Raw genomic sequence first — 15218 nt, 5'->3', positions numbered from 1 at the left:
TGAAATTTGTTGACATCAGTAAAAAAAATTAAATGAGAATTCATATTTACCCTTGATCAACTTAGTATAGATTTATTGTAGGTCAAATAATTTTTTTCTGATCAAATTACTTTTATAAGGGCGATTTCCAATTGCAGTCTAATTATCCTTTAGAAAATATACTTTTCAACAAGTGCACTTTGCAGCCCTTAGTATATTTTCTAAATAAAGTACGAATTTCTACTTCTTAAAATTTCAATTAATCTTAATCACTGAATATTTAATATTTTTTTTTTCTTTTCAAATGGACATTCATACCTAAAAATCCATCTAAAATGTGTTTTCAAATAGCCTCTTTTAACTATGAAAGTCTACCTTAAAATGAGAAGAAGGAACACTCTCATCCTACATTTTATCATGATTGAAAGGGTATATTTCTCACAAAGGAAATACCAACAATGTTGTCTTATTAATCAAAATTGAGCAATCTTTTCACTAATTCAAGAACAAAATACATTCATATTTTTGTAGAGTTTCAAACATAAAATTCCATGTAATATCAAAAAGGGCTCATCTCCTTTTTCCTTTTCATGAAATAAATGTTGTCCTAAAGTCTTGCTATGCAATAAATCACTTGTCACCAAGAAGTCTTAGCAATAACATGTAGCAGTATAGTTTTGCACAGTTGAAGGTTGACATTTTGTGCTGACAAACAGATAACAATAATAAAGAAAACCAAGAAAAGGGCATTCTTAATGTTTCCTCAGGGTCGGAGAATCTAAGCTAAATCCTAATCAGGTAATGAAAAAACACACACAACACACACTCAGCTATGAACTTTTGACAGTTCTTCTGGAGAATATCTCCTTCTCTGTCCCTCTCCTTTTTCTTCTTCATAGATCTTTTGTTCTCTCTCTCTCAGTCTCAGCCTACCCCACTTCAGTTCTGATAATCTTCACCACTTTGAGAGATTGCAGAGTGGCTGTGTTGTAATCTTCAGGTTTTGTCTACTCCTGCTGATTTCTATATGTTTCTTTTTTTTTTTTCCTTTTAAATGCTAAAAAGAAGGGGTTTTTTTGTTATTAATGATGATTGATATTTGTATGTTTGATTTATTTAGCCTATTTTATGCTTTCTCTGCGGGTAATGAAATTTATTGAGGGGTTTGTGGACCTCTGTGGAATTTTATGCTATGGGCACAGCTAAGATTCTGCTCTCTTTAACTTTTTCTTGGTGGGCTCAATTTTCTTGAATGAATCATTTTAGTGGAAAACATTCATGTTTTGATTGGGAAGTTTCTTGATTGTTGGGGTTTTGGTGTAAAATTTAGGCACTTTTCAAATGATTTTGTGAAAATTCTGCATAATCTAGCAAGAACATTTGTTGTGCAATTGTGGGAGCAACTACTTATGATTTAGAACTGGTGGGAGGGTTATCTTGGTTTCTTGAGGGATGAAAGAATATATGGATGATGGAGAGGTTGAGCTTTCAGACCGTTTACTTCTTCCGAATTCGGATTCTTCCAGTAATATCCAAGCATCACTCTCAGCAGATTCATTTCTTGATGATTTGTTGAGAAATGCACAAACATGTACTCACACTCACACTTGCAACCCCCCGGGTCCGGATACTGCCCACACCCACACATGCTACCACACTCACACACACGTTATCCCGTCTGAGGAGGACAACGACCCGTGTGATGAGAAAAGCCCGGTTTCAAAACGTCAGAGGCCTTTGGGGAATAGGGAAGCTGTTAGGAAGTATAGGGAGAAGAAGAAGGCCCACGCGGCTTATTTAGAGGAGGAAGTCAAGAAACTGAGATTGTTGAACCAGCAGTTGATGAAAAAACTGCAGAGGCAGGCTATTCTTGAAGCCGAAATCGTGAGGCTCAGAACCCTTCTGCTTGACCTTAGTGGAAAGATCAACAATGAACTGGGAGATTTCCCATTTCAAAAACGGAGTAGTGCTATCACTACTTTCAAGGAAGGAGAATATGGGATTCAACCAACCGGCATGAACGACTTAGCCTGTGGCTTGGCAGGTTCATCCTTTCCGTCCAATGGTGTTGACGGATGTGGGAAAACAATGGCTGCTTGGGAAACCAATTGCCAGCCCGCTATTGTTGATTGTCAAGCTAGCAGGAACTACATTGAAAGTGCAGAGAAACGGTTGCAGGATTCGCTGGAGACCTTGGTTTCATCTGCGCCCCAAGAGGAGTAACCAAAGGCAAGTTGCACTATGATCATAATGCTTAAAGATCTTGTATGCTAGAACGGTACATAGTTTACGCTTGATATGCATTGTGCTACAGAAGAAGAGTTTGTCTATAGATATATACATGTCTACCTTACATATAAAAAACCTCTGTACTACCAAGAAACAAGTATGACAAAGTTGGATAAAAACAAATATACGTGGTTCGTCCTAATCACATCAGACAGACTGTGTGCAATGCCTATGTGGTGTTTGTGTTCATAGACTGCTTAGTTATGTCTTACAGACGTTGCATTCTCGTCGCTCCTTAGAACTGAAACCATCTACTTGAATGCCATAAATAGTTCAAGAACCGTGTGTTTGTTGCTGGTATATGCATTTTATGTGTCGAATACTAGTGCAGTTTGTTGGCTGTTAAGTGTTAATGAGATGATCAGCCATGGCATTCCATCACCAGATGAGCACAATCAAAGCATCTCCCACATAACTTCCAAGACATTGATCCCTTGTTCATTATATTGTCATCGGCATATATTTCAACGAATCCATTTTCGTTTCCTCACGACAACGTCAATTGAGCTCAGTTGCATCTTGTTTGTTTCATAGAATTGGAAAATTTTCTGCCTGAAGCTTTTGCTGTCAAAGCCCCTGTTTTTCAGACGGCAAAAACCATCTCAAATCTTGGCTCATGTCTTTACAAAACAGAGTTCAATGGAGTTTTGAGTCTAGTTTGAATTGGGTTCGCAAAAATATCGAATGTTATCATGCAATGCGTGCATTACACTTATCGTTTAATTATCATATAGTTGAAAATAATTAACCAATCACATGACAGGTGAAATGACAGTTGTAACACGATTCGGTTTGATCTGACCTGGTTCGGACAACAAACTTTTGATGAAGTGAATCATGTATACTTGTCCTCGTGGTTAACTGCATGGTCACGTACTTATATGTATTTTACTAAGTATAAAAGTATTTATATAACAATATCATTAATATATTTTCTGTATTTTCAGTACGTATGACATTTTTTTGTAAATAATAAGTATTTATTAAATATCTATTATACTAAAACATTCTAAAAAATATATATTGCAAATTTGTAATTAATTTAATATTTTAAAACAATATTTCTTATGTAATAAAACTTGTGATTGTGTGTGCCTGTGTGTCCTTTTCCCATTAAAGTTTCATTACAGTTTATTAGAAAAAAATGCAATTTCAGTCCTTCGAGTATAGGAGGGTTACAATTTTGGTGTTGTTGAGATCAATATCAGCAATTTGGTCCTATATTATAATGAATTGGCAATTTGAGGACAATTTTTTTCCAAAAATTCATATATTGACTGCAAAAACTGCATGTGATGTGCACGTGACACGTGAATTTGGGGTTTTTTTTTTTCCCCAACTGTCCTCAAATGCCCAATTTTTTTTAATTGTGGGACCAAATCATCAAAATTAATTTCAACAAGACAAAAATTGCCGGCACCTATCCTTAGAGGACTGAACTTGCAATTTTATCCAATTTACCAAACATATGAATGAGTTATAGAAAGTTTTCATTTAATCTTTTTCTTATTCCTTTTTTGTACCAAATACATAAATAAAATAATAAAATCATTTATTATCTATCTTTATTCCATTCGTAAGTTCATTAATTTTTTTAGGGTATATTGCAACTACCTCCCTAAGGTTTGGTATAATTACAAATATCCTTTCATTATTTGAAAAATTATAAATGCCCCCTTAAATAGAAAATAATTATGTGGTCCCTTGACAGTGAAATGTACAATACTATATTACCTTTGTTGTATTTTTTTTAAAAAAATATTAAAAATATTTGATGGTGGGTAAAATTAATAATCTATATGGAGTATTAGTTCATAAAAATATTTTAGAATTATAAAAAATATATATATATTTATATTTAAAATTCAAAAAGGCATTTTGATCAGTTCACCATAAAATTTGGATGAAAATTCAACAGAATGGGTTCGTTGTTAGACGAACATTAAAATTAGAAGAGTATTTATAATTTTCTAAACAACGAGATGGTATTTGTAATTACACCAAATTTCAAAAAAAATAATTATAATTTACCCTATTTTTATATTTAAAATTCATTCATGCATACCCCATCCTTATTATGGGCTTGTAGGAAGTTGTGTTGGTGAGCAGTTAAGTCCTTCTATAACCCTTTCAAGATGGGCCTCTTCAGCTGTTTGGCTTAATTGAAGGAATGGGCTTTTTTACTAATTGAAGGGAACTGTTCTTTGTTTTTGTTTTTGTTTTTTGTTTTTTTTTGAAAAAGTTAATTTTAATCCTACTAACTTTTATAAAGTTTCGTATTACTATAAATATTTTTTTATTTTTAAAAAATTATTAATATTTTTATTATTTGATAAAATTATATAATTCTTGACCAAGGTGTGAAAGTCTTTGTCCTTCTTTTGTTTTTATTTTAATTAAAAAATTGTAAAAAAGAAGTTGCAAATGTGAAATTTTCATTTTGCCCTTTTAGTCCATGAAAAAGTTTTAAAATTTCCCTTTTTAAAAAGTCCAAATGGGACAATTTGATCAATTCATCATAAATAACGGAAGGAAGCATAACAAAGACTAATACAATGGACTAGTTATTGAATATACGTTAAAATCAGGGGACTATTGGTAATTTTTCAAACAAAAAACAAATATTTATAATTATTATCAAATTTTAGTAGATATTATTGTAATTTATCCTAAAAACAAATAAGGGGCTTGTTTGGTCAGATCGAGACTTAAAGGGTATTTTGATGAGTTTATAAATTTTTCAAAATATTTTATAAGATGTACTCTTTTAGAAAAAAAATAAAGAGTACGCAACTTTTTTTAAAATATGCTTAGCAAACTCTTTTAAATTTGATCATATTAATTATAAAATTGACGTTACTAATATTTTATAAACTTCATAAAAATTTATTTTATTCAAACACTTTTTATTTAAGAAGAACATGGTAATATCGGGGTTTCTTGCTTTCGTACTTTTTTTTATTTTTTTATCAAATTGAGTCCTGAAAATAATTAAAAAAAAAAGAATTCTCTGTATATATTAAAATATAAACATTGAGGTTATTCAAGCAAGCGCCATGCATGCAAATATTTGGATGGCCTCTTTGCATTTTATTTCACCATAAAAGAATTCATATCTTTTTGCCAAATAAATAAAAATAGATACATATATAATTGTTTATCTCATAAGGGTTTTTCTAATAAATTAATGTTTATTTCTATTTAAATTAAAATAGCTATTTAAGTTATTTATATTTCACCCAAAAAAATTACATTTTTTTACATAAATTAACTAGTAACATAATTTAAATTTACTTTTATATTTAATGATTCTGTTAATAATTGATTATTTTCATGTTACATTTCAGATTGTTTAACAATTTTATATTACAAAAGTTTGAAGTATTTATAAATTTTTACTCTAAAACAGGAAAAAGTATTATTTTAGTTCGCTAAGTATGCCTAATTTTAATTTTAGTTCGATAACTATGTCTATTTTTGTTTATGTCCAGTAACTTATGAAATTGCTTACTTTTAGTCATTTGGCAGATTTTTGGACAATTTTATCCCTATGAGTGCATATGGACTAAAACTGTCTTTCAAAAGTTGGATAGAGGTAAAATTGTCCGAAAATCTGCCAGATGACTAAAAGTAAGCAATTTCATAAGTTACTGGATCTAAACAAAAAATGGACATAGTTATTGGACTAAAATTAAAATTAGACATACTTAGCGGACTAAAATAATACTTTTTCCTTATTATTATTATTATTACATTTAGACCCGATATGAAAATGTAAAATTATACTTTCCTCCAAAAAAGTTTTAAAATTTTACTTACACTCCCTTCGAAAATTTTCTATTTATATATGATCCCCTTCCATTAAGATTTAGAAAAAAATGCTGATATTAGCAAAAATAATTAAATAAAATTTTAATTTTATTCCTCATTTAACATTCTCAAGTTTATTTTTTGTACTCATAAAGAGATAAATGTAATATACATATATATATGAAGTGCGGTTAATATCCTTATATTTTTTACCTTATAAGCACAAAATTAGTTATGAAAACATTAAATGATGAGTAAAATTGAAAATTTATATAATTATTTTTTAATTAAGGTCAATATTTTTCGTTCAAATCCTAATAAAGGGATTAGTTGTAAATAATAAACTTTTATAGGGATGAAAGTACAATTTTAGAATTTTTCTGAAGGAAAATATAATTTTGTATATATAAAGGGGTTTAAATATAATTAATATTTTGAGGATATAATTTTGTATTACATAAAAACATTTTGGTATTTTATCCGACAACAATATACTCATCAAAGATCTTGTGTGGCAAACCCCCAAAGCAAGCCCACGTGCCTGTCCAAGCACGTGAAGGACACGTCCCCTATTGGTGTGGGGCTCAGGTTCAGCTGACTCAGGATTTCCCTTTGCAAAATCCAAAAGTCAAAAATCCAAGTTGTACACATTCACCCCCACCATGTGTGTGTGTGAAAAAGACTCAAATGCCCTCCACAATTTTTTAATTTTGCCTCTCCTCAAGTTGGAATTATTTTTTACTTTGTGTATGAGGTTTTTTTCTTTTTATTTAAGTCCATGCAAAGTGTCCCCATTATGTGCGTAAGAAAGTGGTCGAAAAGACATAAATGCCCCCCATAGATTTTGTTTTGGACAATTCTGAGTAGGAAACTTTCTTGTTGAAGTCCATGCAAAGTGTCCCACTATGTGCGTAAGAAAGTGGTCGGAAAGACGTAAATGCCCCCCATAGATTTTGTTTTGGACAATTCCGAGTAGAAAACTTTCTTGTTGAAGTCCATGCAAAATGTCCACGACCCTACCATGTGTGTGAAAAAAGTAATAGGAAAAGACATAAGAGCCCTCCATAAATTTTATTTTTAGCTCTCTCAAGTATGGAATTTTCTTGTTGAAGTCCATGCAATGTGTCCACACCCCCACCATGTGTGTGAAAAAATAATTTAAAAAGACATAAATACCCTCCACAAACTCTATTTTTGGCCCTCCCTCTTGAATGGGAGCATTTCTTGTTGAAGTCCATGCAATCTATCCACAACCCCATCATGTGTGTAAAAACATATTTTAAAGAGACATAAATACCCTTTGTAATATTTTTTTTTTCTGGACCCTCTCAAGTAGGAGTTTTCTTGTTCGTGTCCATGAAAAGTGTGCACATCCCCAACATGTGTGCGAAAAAGTACTCTAAAAAGACATAAATGCCCCTTACCCGCGGCAATTTTTTCCTTCAACCCTCAACCCCCCCTAGGAATTTTCTTGTTGAAGTCCGAGAAAATAGTTATAAGGCATGCACACTTCAAAAAATAACTCGGTACAGTGTCAGACACTTATTGAACATGAACACAATTCGAACACGCTTTGGACACGTGTTCATTCAAAATTATAAAATTAAAAAGAAAAAGTAGACATGGTATTGGATACACCTATTTGGTCTCTCCGACACATTTCGGAGCATGCCCACTACGATTTGAACACATTCTGAATTTTTTATAATTTCAAAATATTTTGAGTTATCATTAAGAAAAAGGAAAGAGTTTTGGGCTTAATAAAAAAAAATAATTCACTAAATTCAGACTAAAAGTTTTGAGATGAAATTATGAAAAAACTTAAGAGATGATTGTGATGTTTTAACTAATTTCGGATGATTAAATATTTTAAATTGCATACTCTTTAAAATAAATCGATTATATATATAAGTACTATGTTGTTAAGAATTTATATCTAAGGCTTTTTATCTTGATATTTATTATATTATATTTTTATTTTAATAAAAATACATTATATAGAATCGTGTTAATATTGTGTTATGTCTTAATATTTTTAATTTTTTTTGTACCGTTGTGTCCTTATTCATGTATCATAAATTAAAAAGTATCCACACTCATTGTGTGTGAAAAATAACTTGAAAAGACATAAATGCCCTCCACAAATCCTACTTTTGGCCCTCTCAAGGAGGAACTTTTTCTTATTAAAACTCCATGCTTACACTTCTAGAATTTTATTTTACTTTTTTGGGTGTTACAAATTAAATATTTTGAGATACTCTCCCACTTGTGATTACTTTTTTCTTTCTCCAATCATGACAAAATGTACATGAAAAAAGGTAGTACAATAAATTGAGTTATGTGCTGTAAATTATGATGACTTCTTGGTAGATTGAGAATTGATGTTGGACTGTGGGGTCTGTCCTTTCCTTTATTTGAAGAGTGTAATCCTAAAGATTATCCAAAATTCATTAATTATAATTTGGACCTAAAAATATCCCATTCAATATTTTTTAAATTCTTGCATCATAATTAAATATAAGTATATTATTATTATTTTTAATTTATGGGCTGCAAAATCATGATGTACAAGCATAATAATACTTTATTTTAAGAATAATATCAAAGTAAAAGTTTCATTCTTTTAAGGAGAAAAAAAAAAAAGAAAATATCATCCATCTACTGTATATTAACTGCCCACATCTAAATTTCTCCACAGTTTCGTAAAAGCTTAAATAAAATATAATATATTTTCACATTCATAGTCAGCAGTAAATTCTGAATCAAGAAAAAAATTAAATAATTTCTAAAAATTAAAGAAATACGAGAAGTTATGTATTACGGGCATATCAAGCTACTTTACTCTAAAGTATTTTTAACTTTTCAAAGAAAGGGAAGTGCGACTTAAAATAATAATAATAATAATAATTAACTTTGTTTATGAGTGAAAGATATTGAACAATCATTTATTTGGAATGTGGCCCTTGTGGGGCATCTTTAAAAGACAATGACAAGAAAAAAGAAAAAAAATACCCCTACCCTCACACCCTCATCACTCATCACCACACCTTTATGAGTTAGTACATTCTACTAAAAATCATACCAACTCTCTTTGTCTCTCCACTTTTATGTTGTTTTGTAGATTATACTAATCATCATAATCATTATCATAATAATAATAGCAATTATTTAGTTAGGAGCCCATTTTCCAATTTGCTTTCAAGAGTGGTATTCATGATATGGCATATGCTACAAAACCAGTCAATCATGTGGGCCAATCCAATTCAAATCATTCTTGAAATTACTAGCAATATTTTGTGAAAGAAATATGGAGTGGGGGTGCTTGCAAATATTGAAGTATTTATTAGTTTATTGTTGAAAATAAGATGAAAAATAGTATATTTATTTTATAGTTTATATTTTTTAATTGTTTAAATTAAGTTAGTTTAAGTCAAAAATTATAAACAACTTCCTATTAATTCTATAGCTTAATTAAAAAATTATAAGTATTAAGTCGTTTCTCTAAACACTCAAACTTTAATTTTTTTTCTTTCACTTTTACTTTTATCAAATACTCTTAATTTTTACCGCTTCTTAACTTACAACGTTTTTAATAATTTATTCCCACTATTAAAATAAAAGTTGTTGCAAGTAATTTTTAATAATTTATATATAACTTATAGCACACTTTTTTTGAAAATGTCCATTGTAAGAAAATTGATGTTGTATTGGGTGAATATGATTAATGATGGGACCATGCAATGTTCATAATAAAAGGTATGTTAATTATTTTATTAATATTGAAGAGCCACTATAGTTTATATGCTTTATCATAAAGTTTCTATGAATACTCATTTCTCTCTTGCTTATTAGGGGCCCTTCTGATTTTATTTTAATAAGCTAACACTTTTTTTTTTATCAGTTCTTAGAATATGGTATGACTTGATCATTTTTGAATGGGTTGGTAGGAAAATTTTTGAACTCCTCTTAGAGGATATTGGTCGTGTTGTAGGCAAGAATTTCCCATCTCACGTAATTATTCAGAACAACTTCCTAATGATTATATTTGAAAGATTAATTACTTGATGGACAATTATCTTATGATGTGGAGGATTAGCCACATTATTTTGGCGCCGTTAGTGAAAAACTTCGACTTGAGCATTAAGAAGGCAAACCGAGTATGATATTTTAAGGCAAGCATTGAGGGTGAAAAGAAACAAGTTCTTTAAAGTTATTGAGGAAAGCCAAACCGTGAAAGTTGAAAACAACTACTCGGCTTTGTAGATACCATGCCCTTCCCCAAAATATACTAAACCTCGAAAGTCATAAAGAACTCTCTTAATAATGGATTCATATTGGGTTCAGTCGCGCCATAAAGATCGAATGATTTTTATGAAAATTTTAAGATTATGTGAACTAACCGGTGAAGCAGATATTAGAATTCATAAGGAAAAACTTGATTATTTGGTTTGAGAATAATGATGTGAATTGAGGATAAAGTGATGTGCGAATAATGGTTGAATTGATGATAAAGTAATATAATTCATGCATAATGAAAAAGTGAGCGAAATGTAGCTTGAAAATCGAGGCAGAATGAGAGTGAGAGTGTGGGAGAATGTGATGCTAAAGTGACTGCATAGAGTATCAATTTACAAGCGTCTGTAGAACACAATCTCGAAAGTAGTTAGGGCAAATGATATACCCTTGGATAGTTGCATGTGTTAGCTAATAACAAAAAAAAAAGAAAAAGAAAAAATAATTTAGAATTTGGACTTATGGAAAGAATTATGATTGTTTGAAAGGGTCTTATCAAGTCAATCCAGGTATCAACCGACCTGCTACTTGAGTTGATTTCAACTGGACTACTTGGAATCAGTAGGAGAATTTTTAGTAGGATATGTCAAAAGATATCAACCACTTGTGTGACGTGTCATCCTTATTGTATGAGGACTCATGTTGCTATATTGGGTTCGTTCCTTGATCCTGCTAAGTTAGTAAGGATAGAGCAACTATAGACCTAATACCTTGCTCATGGGCCAACAGAGCCTGACCTACTGGCTTGTTTAGTAAGGGTCTACTACTTTGGTTTTGGGATTTGCAGAAAAATATTTGAGGGGGTATCATCACCCCCCCTCCCACTCTAGGAGTGCAACACTTGGTATTAGACTACTGGAGTAGGAGGAAATAGCCTGCATAAGAAACTTTTTTCTACACAGGTGTAGCAGGAAAACTCTGTTGTGCTACTTAATCTCGCCCTGTTGTGCTGTTTAGAGGAGAGTCCCATTGGCCGATGGTAACTTGGACTCTCATGCTGATTTGGGGGGATACCTACATATCTGCAAAAAAGTAAGTGATAATTGCAATATATAGAGAGATGAGACAAACCTAGCAGCGGTTGGAGGACACACGCTCAGTGATTGGAGGAGAGTGACAATTATGAGAGAGGGGTGCCAAGTACATAGATGGGACTGCTCGGTTGTCCTAATATTCTAGTCTCTTTTTTCTCCCACTTTTTTCATTTCACACACCTCCTACACTTGAGTAAGTTTCATCCTCTTCATCTTGTTCTTTTTCTCTGCAAAGAGCAAGTTTCTCACAAATTTCTTTTTTGTTTTAATCTGCAGGTTTCAACTTCTCAATTTAGGGCATTCCCCATTTTTCCTTTCTCCTTTATCATCTACACTAGGTACGAACCTCCTACTTTTTTTCTTCTTGATTTATTTTTGAAAAATATGTCGATTGGTAGTATCGATGAGAGGGGGTGGAAGAATTTATGATAGACTTGGTAGACTCCTTTAGAAGAGAGGGGGAAAACTCTATGATCTTTGATTCTGACTCTCGCCATAGAGGTGAGAACGAGGAGGAAGTGAACAGTATGGAGATGACGAAAGGAAGAAAGTGACAAGAGGTTGGTGGTGTCCGGAGTTGAACCTTTTAGGGTTTACCATTCTTGTTTCACTACTATCAATGCAGTGAGTATCAGGAGAAGTACGAGATACTTGATGAATTCGTGATTCAGGTCCTTGCTATCGATGCTGCCCTAAAATTTTCCCTTGATGGGTTTTTATGTTTCTACTTTGCTCAATTGGAGCCCGGTTTGTGTTTTTCTATTCCCGAATTTTTTTCGGATGTAGCTTAACATTCCTCTAAATCAACTATCCCTAAGTTTTTTAGTTTTTTGGCTGGGTTTTACATTTTGACAAAAATCTTAGGGAAAATCCCTTATGTTGCATAGTTTCAGTCATTTTTCATGCTAAAAAAAGTACAATCTAGTCTTTTTTACTTCACTTTTCACGGGGAAGCTCCTTTTGTCCCAATCAAATCCTCTATGAAGGTGTGGAAATGCTATTACTTCTTCATTTCCTCTATCACACCCTGGAGATTTCCTCCTGTGTGGATCACAACTCCTCCTGAACAACTTATGTATTCTGTTCGAACTCATCCGGTTGTTTTCCAAAACTTGCTGAAATGTTTAAATGCTTACCACTTTGATCCCTGAATGAGTTCGCTCTGCTATCCTTCACCGCTTCGGGCTTTGGCTAAAAAAGGCAAATATGAATTTGACTACTGGATTACTCCCCAACAACCATTTGACTTCTTGTTTCCTGGCTAGATAGATAGTTTAGTTTTAATAATTTTTTTGTACCAGTATTTTAGTAGCCAAAATGTTCCAAAAGCTGCTGCAGGACAAGGCTGAGAGGGGAAAGGGGGAGAAGACCCCTGCTGCTTTCTCCTCTATTAGGCAAACCTTGCTGAAGAGTCCTCCTTCGACCTTTGTTAGCTCCATTTCCACGAGGATTCTGAGGGCAAGCTTCTTGTTGATCCACTACCGACACCCCTCAAAAGCACCAAAGGTTTCTCTGGCTTCATTATGCCTCATACTCCTCGTTCCACTGCTCGAGCTGGGACTTCATACTCTACTAAAGAGATGGATACAAAGAAGAAACTCCTCCCGGACTAGACCTTGACTAAGGTTCGATCCCTGCTGTTGGAAGAGGGAAAAATAGTCTAACTGCAGATTTTCTAAAAGGGGTACGACCTCCACTATATAGGACATATATGGACAATCTGCCTCGAGCGAAATCCCTTAGTCTATTTGGTTCCTATCTTAGTAGGGTAACAACATAAACGCTTTGATTTTTTATAGTTTCAACAATTTTAAATGAGAACTTAACCTGAACCATGTTGTGGGTGCAGGCGACAATGCAAAGAGGTGATTTGCCTGTTGGGTTAAGTAGGGAGACCCACTGTTAGAGGCTTTCTCCTTAAGAATTGAGGAGTTGGAGAGGGTCAATCACCAGCAGAAAGAGGTGGTGAAGAAAAGAGAACAAGTTCACAAGAAGGATACAACAAACATCTGCTACTTAAAGGAAGCAGTGACCAGCTAGCATGTTCAGCTAGAGCATCCTGTGCTTCAGGAAAATCAGGTGAGGAAAGAGGTGATCCATAAATGTTCTAAGATAGAAGAAGGAGGAGACATGGAGGGTTTATGGATGAACCGCCTAGTGAAGTACAAAATTCCCTGGAGTTCCCAAACCTACTAGCTGACCGTGCCTTAAAGTACTACAACCATGGATTTCAAACCTTCACCTAGTAATTCTCAATCACAAGTGACCCTCCTGCTGGAACGGACACCTTGTTTCTGGATGGGATGCTAGGCTGGCCAATGCTCCCAAGTCAGATGAAGAACTCCCTCCTGTAGTGCTTGAGAGCCTACTCCCTGCTGAGCAAGATTCTATGTCGGTTGACCTGATTAATTTAGTAATGGAGAACGTCCTTCATATCAAGACTACTCCACCTGCTACTGTTGGGGAAGAGGATGTGTTCCCCTCTGATGTAGAGGGGACTAAATCAGCAACAGGGTTCTTCCCACCTAGTAAATAAGAATGTTTCCCTCATTGCAAGAAAAATAATTTATTTTTATGAATCTTTTGGTATACCTCCTACATGAGGTTTGAAATTGCCAACTGTGGCCCTAAATATTTTGGTATTTTGATGGCGTGGACGTGCCTTGGATTCTATTTCACCCTCCCCCTCCCTTTTGAATGATTTATTAATATACTTTTGCTTTGTACTTGCTTAATTTGCTTGTTGCATACTAAATGACCATGAGGAAGTCTTTGGTATACCTCCTTCTTCCTGCAGAGTAAAATAATAGTGTTTGCATGTCTATTTGGCCTACTTAAATATCGAGTAGGATTTTTTCCTGCAACATATGCTTCTAAAGTAGGAACGAGGTATCCTCATAAATGTGTTAGCAAACAAATCGACTAAGAATACATAAGCATGCATTTTGAATAATAAGGTCTACAACCTTTTGTTGAGTTTAGCTAAATAAAGATATACTCGCTGGGGAAAAGTTAGTCGTAGGCTGGTAATAGTTTGTCATGCACTTCTCTATTGATTGAGCACATTGGCCAACATTCTCTTATCCTCAGCAAGGTAAATTGTCCCATCACCATGTCTGCTTTAAGGTCCCTTCCTAAAAGCAAGGTATAAGTCACTCCATCAACAGGGCAACAAATAGAACCTACTATAACACGAGGTAAGCGAGAGATATAATACTGAGATAAGTATAAGGGTAATTCAAATAGAAATTGAGCATATATTTGCCATTAGATAGCAATTTGTATAGTTAAGTAACTATGCCTGCTAAAAGCAACTTATTGAGGCTTATGGCCTGAGAAGGTAAGTAGGGATGCACCATTAAGGGTAGCTTATTGTGGCTCACAGCCAGTAGGAGTGCGCTAGCTACGATGGTTTATTAGCACTCGCAGAATGAGGAAGAGTGCACCAACAAACGGTGGCTTATTAATGCTCGAGGCCATCAGGGTTATCAACCTGTTATTCAATTCAAAACATACCAGAGGAACAAAAAACGTTCTTATTCACCAAGATAATCCTTATTAAGCAAATAAAAAAAGAGTATGGCTTAAGGGTAAAACTTCCTAAGGTTGTAAGCATTTCTCGATTGGGAGAGTTTTATTCCATCTGTGCCAACATGTAGGCTCTGAGTTTGAGAATCGAGTTACTTTATAAGGACCCTCCCAGTTGGAGCTAGCTTTCTATTGATTTCAGAGCACTTGCTCGTCTTAGCACGAGATCTTCCACATGAAATTTTCTTCTTTTACACTTCTACTAGAGGCGTTTACCACCTTCTA

At 33.4% G+C, this 15218-nt stretch overlaps 1 protein-coding gene across 1 annotated transcript; it reads left to right on the top strand.

The window, feature by feature from the left end:
* Nucleotides 1-628: 628 nt before the first annotated feature.
* Nucleotides 629-2410, top strand: LOC105172141 (basic leucine zipper 23). The gene is made up of 2 exons (XM_088885644.1): nt 629-777; nt 902-2410. The coding sequence occupies exon 2, from the start codon at nt 1432-1434 to the stop codon at nt 2200-2202; it is 771 nt and encodes a 256-aa protein (XP_088741770.1). The 5' UTR covers nt 629-777; nt 902-1431; the 3' UTR covers nt 2203-2410.
* The last annotated feature ends 12808 nt before the right edge of the window (nt 2411-15218 follow it).

The sequence above is a fragment of the Sesamum indicum genome, linkage group LG10 (assembly GCF_026168435.1).
Source record: "Sesamum indicum cultivar Baizhima isolate 11 linkage group LG10, ASM2616843v1, whole genome shotgun sequence".
Classification (NCBI taxonomy): domain Eukaryota; kingdom Viridiplantae; phylum Streptophyta; class Magnoliopsida; order Lamiales; family Pedaliaceae; genus Sesamum; species Sesamum indicum.
The sequence above is the reverse complement of the archived record's forward strand: the minus strand, read 5'-3'. Positions and strand labels throughout refer to the sequence as shown.

Excerpts from the sequence above, each read along its gene's own strand:
- LOC105172141 (XM_088885644.1), top strand. The coding sequence starts at position 1,432 with ATGAAAGAATATATGGATGATGGAGAGGTTGAGCTTTCAGACCGTTTA.